The 16,277-nt window shown below is 36.6% G+C and overlaps 1 protein-coding gene across 5 annotated transcripts in view; it reads right to left on the bottom strand.

The window, feature by feature from the left end:
* The window catches only part of OCA2 (OCA2 melanosomal transmembrane protein), a 196,448-nt gene that overhangs the window by 43,952 nt on the left and 136,219 nt on the right, over positions 1-16,277 (bottom strand). For all 5 annotated transcript variants that reach the window (XM_085582503.1, XM_085582486.1, XM_085582511.1 and 2 more), the window contains one exon: positions 7,954-8,047. In XM_085582503.1, coding sequence (XP_085438629.1) covers positions 7,954-8,047 — 94 coding nt within the window. The remainder of the gene's footprint in view (positions 1-7,953; positions 8,048-16,277) is intronic.

The raw sequence follows: 16,277 nt of genomic DNA, 5'->3' as shown, positions 1-16,277 counted from the left end.
GATTATCAGCCCTGCTTTTTGCACCATTCCATTACAGTGTCAAAGTAAAACTTACTGAAGGAAGTCAGCTCCAAAAATGCTTCCAAGGCATTTTTAAAAGAAAATCCTGTGCAGAATTTATATTGTAAAAATAAAGGCAGACTAATGTGCCTGGCTTCCTTTCCACAGCATATTCTCTACTTAAAGCACAGGCTGAGCAAATGTAACAAATCTGTCTGCCGAAATGAACATTGACCAGTTCTGATTTTCATTAGCCTTATAGAAGATAGCTTTTATAGCTTTGATAAATTTTCAGTTTCACACAAAAGTAATAGAGATTTGCCTCATTAATAAAAAAAAGAAAACCACATTTATATTCATCTGGTCACTGTCCACAAGTCTTGAATACCTTCTAATAATGGGCAAGACTTGAATAACTTAATCTTTTTTATGTGTAAAAATTAATTAAGCCAGATAATCAAATGTTGTCATCAATAAAGAGGAGAATCAAGGCCAATTGAACAGTAGCATTCCCTAAAAGGGACATCAAGTCATAGGCATGCACAAACTTATTTTTATTTGTGATAAAATGCAGTCTCGTGACTCCAACATTTTTTATTTTACTGTTTTGAAACATTTTGAATGGTATATTTCTACATAAATGTATAAACATGGACATAATAGGCAAAAAAAAAGGAAAGAACATGAATGAAAGTTTTGAGTTCATTTATCAAAAACTTCATTGAACTGCATTCAACCCAGTGCTTTTAGTCAAGTGAAATTTACCACTTTTTCTCTACAAACCCCTACATTTATCACTACAACACCACCAGCAGGACAGTTATAAGAATTATAACTGTATAAGAATTACACTAGTAAATGCTCATTGTTTCCTTTTTGCTAAGAGAGGAAAAGCTGAAATTTAAATTTGCCATTCTTCTACCAGAAGTGTGAAATAAGGTGAGTCGCTGAACATCCTGCACTTGTTACTTTAGTGACCTAAAGAAATTCATAAACTTCTATGAAATCCAGACATCTGTAAAAAATACATAAAATCTGAGGTGACCACTAAAGCCACATTTCTCCTCAGAGTCAACCTACCCAGTGAAAGTGTAAAAAATACTATTATAATGATGGATAGTGCCAGCTGTCTGACACACCATTCCCCTGTGCCCTGAGATACATATTCAAGTAGCTTTCACTTAATGCTTTTAATACTGCACACATTTCATACTTTAATGCTGCACCTATTTCATCTCTGATTTTTAGATTTAAAGACTAAAACTATGTCTCAGTTTCACATCTTTGCCACATTTCATGTTAATGGAGAGCAAATACTGAAAAAATGTTTCATATGCAGAAACCTGGCATAAGAATACATTATTCAGCTTTATGATAATATAATTTGAAGATAACTGTGCTAAATAGATTTATCAATATTTATATAAATAATATCTAGAGCATAATTATAACTTTCCTTAGTGTCATACAGAGTATCTGATTTGTCAATATAAATCAATATGAATATTGCAAGATTATTTTCCTCCTCAACATGAAGAAGAGGGGGCATTGCCTGGAAAGTGTCTGCTGAGGAAAAAAAATGTAGATAATCCAGTATTATATTCTGCACTTAAGTGTTTTGAGTCCTGCTATAGCTTCCCTTCCTTGTTCTGTCTGATATTCCAAGTGCTATCTTCTAACTGAATACAGCTCTTCTGCTTACAGCTATTCAGAGTCTGTGTTCTCATACTGCAGTAACTCACCTATCCAGTAAAATCATTTGCCTATTCCATATAATTCTGAAAATAGAAGTGGCTAAGGCTTCTGAAAAGAACCTTCTGTCATTTATGATAAAGAAATGCACAAAGCAAGTAAAGAAAATTAAATGCATCTCCACATATACTTCATAGGAGCCCCAATGCCATGTCTGATCATTATCCTATCTCTAATTTGCAGAATTTTATAGGTTGCAGTTATTTTACACATATTGAAAACCCTTAATAGAAGCAGTTCAAAGTTGTCAGTAATGTTAGCATCATAATCAAGTGATTTTTTTTTTGTTTGGTATAAATGTATTTTCTAAATCAATATTACATATTACATGTAGCTGTCTTATTTCCAGTTTAAAGTTTAAGACTTACAATCCAAACTATAAATCCTCATCAATGCAGCTGAAGCAGTATCTTTTACCCATATGCTTCATTTTTCACCCTTAATAGCATGTATCTATCTACATATGCATGTCTGCCAAGATTAGAAAAAATGTCCTTGCTGAAAAAAAATTGCTAGTTTCAATATGGAGATTATTCTCCATTGCAATATGGAGGTTATTCTCCATTCAATATGGAGGCTATTCTCCATATTAACTCAGTATCTTAAACCCAAACTTGTCTCTGATATGTCTCTGCCTTCCTTCATAAAGATAAAGATATGTCTGTCAAATGGACACACTCAGTTTTTCCTGGTTTTACATTTTAGGCTCAAAATTTTCTTCTGCATGTCTTCCATACCACAGGAGACAATCTTTGGCAATCTTAGATAATATTCTTTAGTTGCAGAGAGTCTGGAAACAAGCCTGGGTCTCACACCAAGGACTTTTCAGCACTGCTGGACTGTAAGAACTTCACACTGAAAAAGCATGAAGATATCTCAGAGTTTGAATGTAATGAAAGAGCTAAGGAAAAGAGCAACTGGATTTTTATAGAAGGTTACAGATTCTGGCTCTTACAGAAAACAGCATGAGGACAGTTTGGGCTCTCAGGTATTAATTGAATGAAAAGAGTTATCATGCTTATATCCAATGTTTTTCATACTACAACAAAACCCAAAAACTTTCAGGTAACATCTGAATAAGCTCATCATTAAGAACAAGAAAAGAGTACTACCATTTAATTGGACAGCAGCCACTGTTGGATTCATTTCCATCACTGCAAACATCATAGAAACAATGCAATGTACATTTAGAAAGTAAATGAAATATTAGTGGAAGACATATAAAAAACGTGCTTCTACATATGTACAATTTAAAGGTATAATGCTGCTAAAGACTGGCCTGAGGTCTTTAAATAAAAACCGTGAGGTGTTTCCTAAATTTCCCTATTTGATTTGCCTGCCTCTCAAGGTCAAGAGCAGCAACATCCTTTACCTTTTGAAAGATTGCTCTCATTCTCTACAATACCACCCTTTGATTTGGATTGAGTTTTATATTGATAAAAAAAATATTTATCTGAATCTGGACGGTCTTGCCCATAAGACATAGAACTGACCCCCAGTATTTTTTGTCATAAAAAGAATCTTTTAGAACCAATAGGATATTCCAATATTCATGGGTTAAAATCGAGCTCAGGTAGGTATAAGGTCTCTACCAAAAATTTTCCTACAGTTTCAACTGCACATGTTATAAAACAATAAATTTCAAAACCAAAGCTGAATAGTACCCTTCCTAAATAACAGTTATATTTTTATACCATGCATTCAATTTTTGGTAGACATTTTTAATCTTTCAAATTGAAAAGTGTTATACAAATTTGATCTATTATAACTATAAAATAACAGTAAAGTAGCTACAGTTTTTTATAATGTTAATTATCATATATTTATTATATTTTGTGCTTTCTGAAGGATATAACTTTTCCTCATATTGCAGAGAAGGAGGGTTGGTTTATGAATATAAACAATATTTTTAGCTTTATACCTTCAGTGTGTCTGAAGCTTTAAACCTAGTTTAAGATATTATTGAGCAGAATCAGCAGGAATAATAAATCAGTGATACTCCACTGTGCAAGGCCCCATCTGCACCAGGGACATAAGAAGGGCTGCTGAGAGCAGAATAGCTACAGCACTGGACTATTGAGAGAACTCCCACTGTTTAGCTACACTGTAGGATAGCTGTAATAGCTATAATTAGCACAATGTCCTGTGGATAATGAATTTTATTCACACCTGGGTTTTGACCCTGTAAGGTTAGAAGAAAAGTGCCAGCAGTCCTCTCTTCCTGCCTCCTGTTTTGACATAGAGTCTACAACTGAGTTATGTGGCCAGAATAGCACACCTGAATGCATCCTAGAAACTTCCTATTTCTTCAGAATTGTAACAGTAATGACTTTCAGGTATTGTCCTTCAGGAAAATATACTGAGATGGAAAATAGCACAAAACTATACATTGTAAAAAATATCCCCTCTGGACCACATTAATAGTCACTGCAGCAGAGTTTTTGCACTTTTCTATGTTATCAACTGAGATCTCAGAAGGTAGGAACTTTCACAAATTAATTTGATTTTTTTTCCTTTTTTTTTAAAGGCATACTGTTTATAACATGAAAAAAAAAGAGAGAAAGATATAAAAAGGCAAATAAATGCCAGTTCTTTAAATGTCAAATGTATAAAAACCCCTCAAATAATATTTTAGCTATAACCTTGGAGCTCAGCAAATAGTCTAGTTCTACACAATTGAACAATCTTAACAGGTGAATTTCTGACTGTACACTTATCAATTTAAGTTGAATCCTTATTTTATGCTCTTTTAAAAGTCATGAGCCAAAATAAAAAGTGCAATTAAAGTTCCTCTTGTTCTGGAATTGCTGTAGCTAGCAACCTTCATTTGCTCTCCAGAATTTCAGCATTCCCTAGACAGTATAGGAAGGTCTGCATAAAACTCAGTCTCCAGAGTGTTATAATTCCATCAAGTACTAGAATACAAAACACTAACGAATGAAGCTTTAGTCAGAGCCCTCTCATACTAAAGCAATTCAGATTCTTCAAAACACCCTATAAGTTCCTTCCTTGTTTACTTCCTTTAGTACCTTTTATATTTCCTGCTTTCTTTCCCTTCATTGTTAACATGTAATTGAAATACTGGTAGATCATGCTTAAAAAACTCCATTAGCCACACAATATTTATAGATACTTAGTCAGCCTGACCACTAACATCCAGGAAGATGCGAGGTAATAGGGTTGTTCCGCATCCAGAAGATTTGACTAATCAAAATCCCCAAAAGCCTGAATTTACTTCACCTGTCTTTGGGAACTCCTCTTAGTCACATGAGGGGCTCTGCAGAGATCATCTGGCAATTTCAGTGGATGAATAATAAACACATTGGTTGTACCAATATCTCCATCACCAAATAGAGAGTCTGGGGCAGCCAGACTCCTACTTACTACTTAAGTTCTTAAAGTTACCTGGGACAAATATAGAACTAAATTTCTAGAACCAGATCTCCCAGAAAATTATTATGTTTATTTCTTACCTGTGTAAGATTGATCTGACCTGAACAAGAAAATTTCTGCCAAAAATAACAGGCCAACTATGAGCAATACCCAAAGAATTTGAAACTGTGACACTCTCACCAGGAACTCATCATGGTCATCATTGTCCTTGGCTTTCTTGATTAAGAGACAGGATTTTTCATCCCTTCTCACCTTCAGAGACACATTTCACAGAATAAAGAGCATCTCTGTGATATTCCCTTACTCCTTTTGTCTGAGCACCAGGATATGAAAGACAGAAATTTAGCAGCAGCAGCAGCAGCTCTCTTTGGGGAGACAATGACAACAATGTGACAGTTATACCATCAAAGGTCTTTTCATCTTATTTGAGACTGACTCCATCCTTCTTTCATTTCCAGGACACAGCTAAAGCAATGAAGGAAAATTACTACCTTATCTCATTCTATCATCTTCCAAATATGTAGCTGCCTGTGCACTTTGTGGCAATAGGAATAAAGTGATTGAAACCACTGGAAATTTTTTAGGAGAAAATGGATGCTGTTTTCCAAGACAGGCACAAATGCTGATGCTCCCTTTACAGACACATTAGCAGTGTTTGCCCTGAACTACAGAAATGTTATCAAATTACCAGAAATGAAGTTCTGCATTATGTAGTAAACAGCTAACCCTACAATATGTAGTTGTAATGTATTATTTCATAAGACTCTTCTACAAAATATTTTGTTTGTCAAGTTCCCTTGGTTGCATAAGCAGTGATAAGATCCAATCTTTTGCCCAAAGCACCAGGCAGTAATGATATCATTGTCATCTACTCCTTCTGCAACTGCATTAGCCTACCTTGAGGATTCCTTTACACACTTCAGGGATGATGGGATTTCTCTTTTGGAAATAATCTTTAAGGACCATCAACACCTCCTTTCACACACTTTTTATTCTCCAACAATAAGCTCCTGTCCACTAGCTTTTCATCAATGGAAAATCAGAAGCATATTAAATTTCAGCCTAACACTCCTTAGAAGACATTTGCCAGTATAACTCATCATATGCTCAGCTTTATGCTAATAGGGAACAGTCAGGAAAGTTTAAGCTTTTGCTAATAATGATCTAATCTTTTATCCAAATATTTGTGTGGATCTGAATACCTAGGCACCTTGTATGTATCTCTAATCTCTTTAAATTCAAATTGCTCCCATGCTACTGTTTACATTTTTAATTTTGTCTCATACTGCATACACACAGAAATCTCTCAAAATCCAGGCAGCCCTTCAGCAAATCAAATTAAAGGAATTCGGGCTAAAATGATAACTTATAGTTTAGGAAAATCAGCTGAGACTGGTAAAGACTCCAAAGCTGATAAAGGGCATCCAACTCAGAATATGTCAGCGTAATCTGACTAATTTTATATTCCTTATGCTTTTTTTTAATCTGAAAATTTACTGAAATGAGAGTATGTTCAGTGATCAACAAATTCACAGAATCATAGTGTCATTTAGGTTGAAAAAGACCTCTAAGAAATCTGAGTACAATATTTTTATGGTAAATATCCATATGAAGATATGCTGATTATTTCAATCACTGGTATTAAAGAGAAACAGATTAAAATCACAATATAATGATGAGTAATGACAAGCACAAAGAGATATTCCTCAAATTAATAACTGGTGTGAAATTGTCCTGCCTTTGCAACATGCTCTTAAAATTCAATCTGTAAATTACATCACTGTAATAATTGTTAGGTATTAAGGTCACTTGTAGTAGCAATCACTTAGCTGAATAAACAAACCTGAACTTGTATTGCACACAAAACTGGTTTTAGTTATCCCTGTGGAGTCACAGGAACTGTTTGGAGGGGCATGGAGGGGAAGAAGAGGTGGATCCATGGTGAAACAACACATTATTAATTATAACTTTATAAAATTTAACTACTTAAATATTTAGGCATCAAAACAGCCATTACAAAATAATTTGCATTAAAATTCTAAGTAGTAAAAAAATAGTACTAACTTTATTTCTCATTTAAAACTTACACGTTTTAATGGCACTTAGTGGACTTGCTATATGGAAACATTGTATTGCAATATCTTCACAAGCCATTTCCAAAATGTAAAAAAAATCCTTGGAAGTATTAATTTAAAAGCTACTGGATTGCTATTCTCTTTTGTTCTTATAAAAAAATATAGACAAAATCCAGGGCATACATGCTACCTCTTTAATTAAAAAAAATTTAATTTAAAGGTACTTTTCACAAATACTTCAAAAGTATTTTCCTTACAATGAGGAGTAATAAATAGGTCAGCAAATGGATACTGAAATAATTTCTGTATCCAGAACCAGCCAGAAAAGCTTCCAGTGACTTCAGCAGATTTTGAATCAAGCATTCAGATCTTAGCTATTATATACTTTCTGCATCTTTTCAATGAGCAATGATGGCTTTCTGTTCTGAAAGCCAAATGTATCTTTGTCTATTCTCTCACAAAAGATCAGAACCCTATAAGCACCATCTGGACTGTTTCTATGTATGTCTGTAGATTATGCAGATACAGACTTCAAACACAGACTGCAAAAATCCTATTGTAGTAGCAGCAACTCACTGGGATCTTCATCCAGGAGTGCTTTGAAATCAAAGGAATTGAATCAGGCTCTCCATATGCCTTGCACAGTAAAATGATTGAACCTATTGTGTCAGTTTATACATGCAACAATTGCACAGCTGTTACCTTACATCGGCTTTCTCACATAAACTCTTACCTCCAAGGCATGCACCCATGGCCAATGAGAAGATTAATGGTTTCATAGGCAAGTTAACATCTGGATCTTTACTCAGATTCAGAAGAACAGGAATCTGTGGTTCAAGAAGAAGAGAGAATCAGAGGAAATAATCCAACCATCTGCATAACGTAAGCAAAGTTCATTAAAGGAAAAAACTTAAACCACCAGTAAGTCCAAAGAGTAATAGGAGGAGAGGGGGACAGATTTTTTTTTTTTTTTTTTTTTTTTTTGATATTGTTTTTCTTATTTAGTTTCTTTGTACTGTATGCTTGATCTTTGGTCACTTTTCACCACTGACTGTGCTAGTTCCATAGCTGAGGAGAAGTGACTGACATTAGACCAAGCCTGACACAATTTCTGCCAACAAAACTGAGGGTGTCTTCAGGTTTTGAATGCCTTCCATGAGACCCTTCTAGGTCTACAGGGAAGTGACAGTGACTATAAATCAATTTCGCTTTCATTTCATGAAAGCTAAAGGACAGAGATGTTCTCGCTGGCGGTGATGGTAAAAGATGCCCAGACCTTCACAGTGAAGATGGCCGCTGATCATGAGTCAATAACTGAAAAATTACAAATCCTTTTTGTAATCAGAAATATCTGATCTATTAGGGAAAAATTGAGCAAACTCCATTTGGCAGGTTTCTGAATTTCCTAAGCAGATCAGAGTTATTTTACTTCTTATTTCAACATAATATTTACCAGAGCATGTGGATTTAGTACACTGGGAAATATTTGCATATGGTTTAATGCCAGCCAGCAGCTAAACACCATGTGGTTCCCATCTCATACTCCTCCATACCTTCCCTTAGAGGGAAAGAATGATCAGGAAAAAACACTAAACCTTGTGGATTGAGATAAAAACAGTTAAATGTTTGAAAAAAATATTATAAAAATAATTAATAATGATCATGACAGCAAATAAGACTATTATTATTTATAATATTAATGAAAATGAATGACAGATAAAGGAAGTGGAATATAAATGAATTCTATATTTTTCTTCTACAGTGGAAGATGAACAGATTATTTATAAGACAATTGCTCACTACCTGCTGACTGCTGCCACAGCCCATCCCCTTGAAGCAATTGGTGGTAACTGGACAACTCTCTACTGAGTGTGCCATTCTGTGGTATGGAATACCCCTTTGGACAGTTTGTGTCAGCTCTTGTGCTTATGCCCCTCACACACCCTCCAGTGTCTTGTGCTCCTGCTCCCTGGCACAGCTTGGGAAAAGGAACTGTCCTTGACTGGGGATAAGCACTACTTAGCCACAACTGGGACATCAGTGTGTTATCAAGATTATTCTTAAGTAAATCCAAAGCACAGCACTGTAGCTATTACTAAGAAAATTAATTCCATGCCAGTCAAAACCAGAACAGGCATTTTTATAGATTTCATTTAATTGCTTTAGCAAATAAAATAAAATTTAGGGAAAAAAATAAGAAGAAAAAAAACCTGGAAAGTGAAATAAAATTTGTAGGAAGCCATAATAGACTTCATTAGGCAATTGGTATAGAGCCCAAAAATACAGTAGGCAGGATTTCTAGCCAGATCTAGCACCAGTTCTCAGCCAGTGACATTCTTCAAACTAAACAACTTCACCTTAGTTCAGAAAAATGTTGAGTTCTACATAATTTTGTGACCACTTGGATTGAAAAAATGGTGTAATCAGTACCTGCATAGAGAAAGTTATTGGGAAGGGGAGAGGTGACAATATTATTCTCCTGTTTTTAACATCTTCAGAGGTTTATGGAACCAAAAGAGAAATAGAAAGGATAAGAAAATGTGGAGCAGTAAGACATGAAGCAGGAAGATATTTGAAAACATAATTGTGATAGATCTTAAAATTAATGCTTTCTCAGAGTCTAGGAGTTTCAATAGTGGATAGAGTTATGATTTTAATCCTCCAATTTGTCATTTTAATGTATTTCACAGTTCACCCTCAAGGGGTTTTATCTCTTCTGCTTCCTGAAAAATGCTTTCTCTTTGATAGCTGAGTGATGCTCACCTTTATTGACTGCATGTGTTCTTTTGGTATGGAGCAATATACAGGCTTAATGAAGAATTACAACCCTTTCTCTATTCCTCCCACCAGTGGTGCTACTCATCCCTCTTAAATCCTCTCATCGATTAACCTAGATAAGCTAATTTCTAAACAATTATTCTTGAATAGTTCATTGCCTGAAGACATCTATTTCTATTTTAAAGCTTAGAGAAGGCTCAGCATGCTCCACATCTTGTCTATTTTTTGTACAAAACAGTAAAGAAAGATGTAATTTCTCATCACAAACTATTTCTCTCAAACCATCACAGCTAGAACATGATATGGAAAACTTTTCCATATGAAAAAGTTAAATTTATTTTAAAACAATTTAGTTTTTCAATATTTTCTATTATTGAGATAAGTCCTAAAGCTGTTGCAAAACAGATCAAATAATGCCCCACACCCCACCAGTGCATCAGATATGCAGAGAGGAGACCAGAGGAAGGACACAGGTACTGCTCTATCAGAGAGCATCTTCCTCCTGGGATGAGCAGCAGTCTCACAGAGTGAAACCCTCTCAGCTATTTCTGCTTTATGAAGACATCACTTGTACAAGTAATTGCACACACTCTCATTGTGCAAGAAGAGTAACTTAAGCAAGTTACCAGGTCCTATAGCTGTGCTGCGCAGTAGAATTCAGCAGGTTAAGGCCCAAAAAAACTGGTTAGTATTCAAGGACCTCCTCTTTCAAGCTCAGAAGAACATTCTGTCAGAAGAACATTCTGACAAAGAAAAAATCAGGCAAAAATGCTGGGAGGCCTACATGGAACTCCTGGACAAACACAGAAAAAAGAATCTTACAGAGGGTGGAAGCAAGGGCAGGTATATTGGGAGTGATAGAAAGAGATTGTACAAGCAGCCAGCATCCAAGTTAAGAAAGCTAAAACTTTGATAGAGTTAAATCTGGTCAGGGACATCAAGAGCAACAAGAAAAGTTGCTATAGGTACCTCAGTGATGAAAGGAAGACTAGGGAAAATGTGGAGCAAGGAAATAGGAGACCTGGTTATCCAGGACATGTGGAAATGGCTGAGGTACTCAATAACCTTTCAGTCTTGGTCTTCACCAGCAAGTGTTCCAGACACATTGCTCAAGTCATAAAAGGCAAAGGTAGGGACTGGGGAATGAAGAACTACCTGCTGTAGGAAAAAGATTATGTCTAAGACCATTCTAAGGAAACAGAAAGTGCCCAAGTCCATGGGACCTGATGAGATATATCTGCATGTCCTGAGGGAACCAGCTGAGAAAGTGACTAAGCCACAATGCATCATATTTGGGAAGTAATGGCAGTCTAGTGAGGTTCCCACTGATTCGAAAAGGAGAAACATAACCCTCATTTTTTAAAAGAGAAAAAAAAAGACCTAGAGAACTACAGGCCAAGCAGTCTCACTTCAGTACCTGGCAAGGTTATGTGGCAAACCCTCCTGGAAAGTATGCTAAGGCAAATGGAAAACAAGGAAGTGATTGATGGCATCCAATATGGATGTGCTTCACTAAGTGCAAATGGTGCCTGGCAAATTTTTTTAGCTTTGGCCCAAATTGGAAAGGCATGGATGATTGGAGACAGACAGACAATTTGGTGGATAAGAAATTGACTGGATTGTCATACATAAAGAGTTGTGGTCAACAGCTCAATGTCCAGGGAGAACCCACTGACAAGTGTCATTCTTCAGGGTTGATACTGGGACTGGTGCTATTTAACACTTTTGTCTTGAATATGGACAAAGTGTTCAAGACCAGGTTACACAGGGTTTTGAACAACTTGGTATAGTGGAAAGTGTCCCTTCCCATGGCAGGAGGGCTGGAACTGGATGATCTTGAAGATCTTCCAACCTAAAGCATTCCATCCTCCTATGATATTGTTTGGTTTGCCTATTTGTGCACATCTATGAAACAGCAATCCCTGCTGTTATTTTAGGGACTCATTGCTGCTCTAGTCCATGGGACTCTCCTACACACACTTCACTAAGAACTGCCTGTGGCAAAGATGTCTTCTGTGAAAACTGCAGAGAATATTCATTAATAGAAAACAATTTGTAGCCTCCCAAACTTGATGATTGCTCTGTCTCTGCAGATGGCTACAGCCTAGTCTTGCACTTTTACCAAGCAGTGAAATGCAGGACAGCATAGATAACTCTGGAAGGGCAGAGGGCAAGGAAATTCCAAAAATAAATCTGGCATTAAGAACATGAGATACATGTGAAACATTCAGCACTGCAAGAGAAAAGCATCCAATAGTGTTAGATATAATAAACACTGGGCCAAAAATTATTTACTTTCTAAGACCTGTCAGAGACTAAGTCACCTTGTCAGCCAGATGATTCACAGAAATTGTTTGTTGCTCTATATTGAGGAAATAGTATTTAAACTCAGCTAAAACAGGGATTTACTGTGGCTGTCTTTTTACTTCTGGTAATAAAGGAAAATACAAAGAAAAATGCTTCAGTATATATAGCTGATAAAACATGTAAATTAAACTAAAGAGCATACCAGTAATAACATCATGTCACTTAAAATTCTAATGGCAGCAATTCATGGCTATTCAAACATGACAATACTAGCAAAGTCCAGGCCTTGAAAATTAGGAAGTCTGCCTGTCAAAGAATGTCATTGTGAGTTTAGCCTGTTGATAACAGAAAAGAAATATCAGAGGTTTAATAGAATGTCACATAGGGCATCAATAGAGCATCAATGCATTTATTCTGCAGACAAAGAAAGCTGGATATGCAACATGACAAAAACCCTTGCCATTCAAAATTAAAATGTGAGAAATATAATAGCCAAGGTCCTGTTTAAGAATTTTTTATGATAGAATATTATCTGCATGTTTCTTAAGCAGTTCCCAGATATATCTATATGTACTGGATTTTCAGCTGGCAACACAGATTAGATTTGCTGCTAGCAATACAGCCTTTTACATACAGTTAGGGTTCACAGAGTTTCCCACAAAGTATTTCTCAAACTCAAAATCTGGGATCCTGAAACTGTAAAAGGACCAGTCGTATCAGCTGAATGGACACAAGTCCATGGAGCATGATGGGATTCATCCCAGAGTACTGAAGAAGCCAGCAGAGCTTATGGGAGAGCCCTTCTTGATCAAGGTCAAGGCCTTGGGAACCTGGGAAGGTCCCTGCTGGCTGGCAGCTTGTCAGTGTTATTCCAGTTTAGAGAAAGAGCATGAAGAAAGACCCAGAGAAACACAGATTTGTTAATCTAACCTCAGGTCATGGAAAAAATATAGAAGAGATTATACTGGGTACTGCTGAAAGGCATTTAAAGAGCAATACAACCATCAGGCACAGACAACAGGGGCTCACGGTGGAAAAGTCCTGTTTAACTGATTTGATATCCTTCTGTGTAAACTCACCCTCCTCATGATGAAGGGAAAGAGGTGAATGTAGTTTTTCTGGAACCTAGGAAGGCTTTTGATACTGTTCCTCACAGCAAGGACACACTGTCCAGCTGTGGGATGAGCAGGTTCACAGTGCACTGGGTGAGCACCTGGCTGAAAGGCAGAGCCCAGAGGGCTGCAGCGTCTGGGGTTACAGCTGACTGGCACCTGGCCACCAGGGATGTTCCTCAGGGTTCTAGGGCCAGTTCTGTACAAAATATTTAGCTGAATACTTAACAATCCGAAAGCAGGAGTTGAATGCACCATTAGCAATTTACTGATGATAGTATACTGGGAGGTGCTGTTGACTCTCTTGAGGGACTCTGTGAAAGTCCTTGAGCATGTCCAGAGGAGGGCAACAAAGCTGGGGATAGGGCTGGAAGGCGTGTCCTGCGAGGAGCAGCTGAATTGGTCCAGTTTTGAGAGAAGAGAGCTTTCTGAGGAGGGGAAGTAGAGGTGGTTGTGCTGACCTCTTCTGGGATCCAGTGACAAAATATGGGGCAATGGCTCAGAGCTGCATCATAGCACATTCAGGCTGGACATTAGGAAGCATTTCTTTACTGAGAGGGTGGTCGAACACTGGGAAAAGATTCCTAGAGAGTGTGTTCATTGCCCTAGGCCTGTCAGGGTTTAAGAGTCATTTGGACAATACCCTTAATAACAGGCTTTAATTTTTGGTCAGTCCTGATTTGCTCAGGCAGTTGTATGGAATGATTGCTGTGGGTCTCTTCCAAGTGAAATAGTCCATTCTACAATTCTACAATACTTTTATACAGTATTTGTTTTACTTGGTGACAAGAAATGATTGATTGTCCTATCATTTGCAGATAGCTATCACAGTTGCCAGGCATGCTTATGCAAAGAAATGCAATAAACACTCACTCATGCAGACATATATTTAATTAGGGAGCTGTATTTTCACTTTTCAATTTAGAGTGAAGAGGAAAGTCCTGGGATTACAGTTCATTGGGAAATTCTCAAGACCCCATCTTGTTTTGGGGCAGTTCATTGTCTTTGCATACACAACAAATTATTTGAAATAAGCAATTAGAAGACATTTTGAAAACTGCTATGTCTTCATAGAGTTCCAATGTTCTATTTTAATTTTAAAAAAACCTAGAAATTTGGCAAGACAAAAACAATAAAAGTACTCAACCTATGATGAGCTAAGTGCACTCAGAAACTCATTCCATTGTTTCTTGTAGGCAATTATCTTTGTACAGAATCCTCTGTAGCAAGAATATGTGCTGCGTTCTGCCTTCTTCACACAGTTTTCAGTTTAGCAACTTCCATACATGAATTCCATATGATATTGACATTTTTTGAGTGTGGCTTCTACCAGATTTGCCCTTGTCTAGAGCAGAGAAGAATATGACCAACAAAAGTGTTGCACTGAAAAGGTATTTTCAGGGCAAGGCACTTCAGATAATAAACTGATCTGATTTTTGTAATTTCAGATTATAGTAAGAGAGAAATTTTCTCCATGTTGCTGAAGGCTCCAGAAAATCATTTATATGTTCACTCTGTTTAAACACATGAATATTTTGCACTCTAAACTATGCCCATCTTAAAGTAACCAAAAATATTTGTTTTGTTCTTAAGATTGTAGATAATGTGTTGTGTTTTAGGATAAGGAAAAATCCTAATTTACCTACATAGATACATAGAATCTCTTGAAAATGCCTAGTATTTCTTCTAGGAAATCATTCTCCCTTATTGGTTTTCATTACTTCAAGTCATAAAACAGTTTTTTTCCTAGAATTCTGTGTAATGCTGGCTCAGATATATTCTAATTCCATTTTCAAAATATCAATCTACAATTTCCACTTTTCACATCCTCTTAAGGTAAATTACCTGACTGTTAAGCCACCTATAAATTTTAATGTTGTCCAATCTGAAACTTTACATGAATCAGTCAAATTTAACCAAACACAGAAAAAGTGAAACTTTCAGTCTCGAGATCCATTAATTAGACATTAAGATTTCTTTCCTTTTTTTTTTTTTCTATAGATAGAAAAAGTCATTATGAATCTGGTTATCTCACTAATACAAAAACAGAGACTGAAAGGAAATTTTGGACAACCATACATGAACTTGATTTTTTAAAGGAAACACAACATCACAGTTACAGAGCTATTTGCAGGTTTTTCTGTTTTGATTCCCTTCAGCTATACACCTAGAGTCAAGACTCAGGCTCTAATGGAATTGTGTATTTCTTCCATTTCTCTGGTAGTTCCTGGGTCAAAACACTACATATAACAGAAAATTGAAAGAGTTCACATCTACAGTGCCTTCATCCAGGGGGGCAGGTACCTCATATAGAAGACTGTCCCCTTCTCAATCCATTTCTGAGCTACTACGGTGGTTGTTCAGCCCATCTCCTCTTCCTGTTCCAAGTCTGGACAACATGCACTGCATATTATTTTAGGGGATGAGTGGGAGTGGAAGACCTTATCCAACAGCACAGAGGCAGTATTGGGGACATCTCATGGATGAACTGATGCCTGTCTTGAAGCTTCCCACCCCTGAAGGAACAACACAGTGTACCTTTCCAAATGCCCTTGCCATCACAGCAGGTTTTTCCCTAGTCATCTGGGGACTCACAATTAAAACTAGCAAGACTGCCTCATTCCTAAAACATAGGACAAAATCATGGTATGCTTGTCTTTCTAATGCAAAAAAGACACTATTAACATCCTCGACTGTGAGCTGCCACCAGGCCTTTCATCATCTCTTTATGATATTTAATGAATTCACATACAAGTCAAACAAGCCATTATCCCATGAGACTGGTTTCACTTAATTCCTTCTGGTCAGTGGCAAAGCCAGTGTAGGCTCAGGTCATCCTCCAAACAATTTTGTCAGTTGT

Source organism: Lonchura striata, chromosome 1 (genome assembly GCF_050655825.1).
Source record: "Lonchura striata isolate lonStrDom1 chromosome 1, ASM5065582v1, whole genome shotgun sequence".
NCBI lineage: Eukaryota > Metazoa > Chordata > Aves > Passeriformes > Estrildidae > Lonchura > Lonchura striata.
Note: the sequence above shows the minus strand (reverse complement) of the source record. Positions and strands in the feature narration are given on the sequence as shown.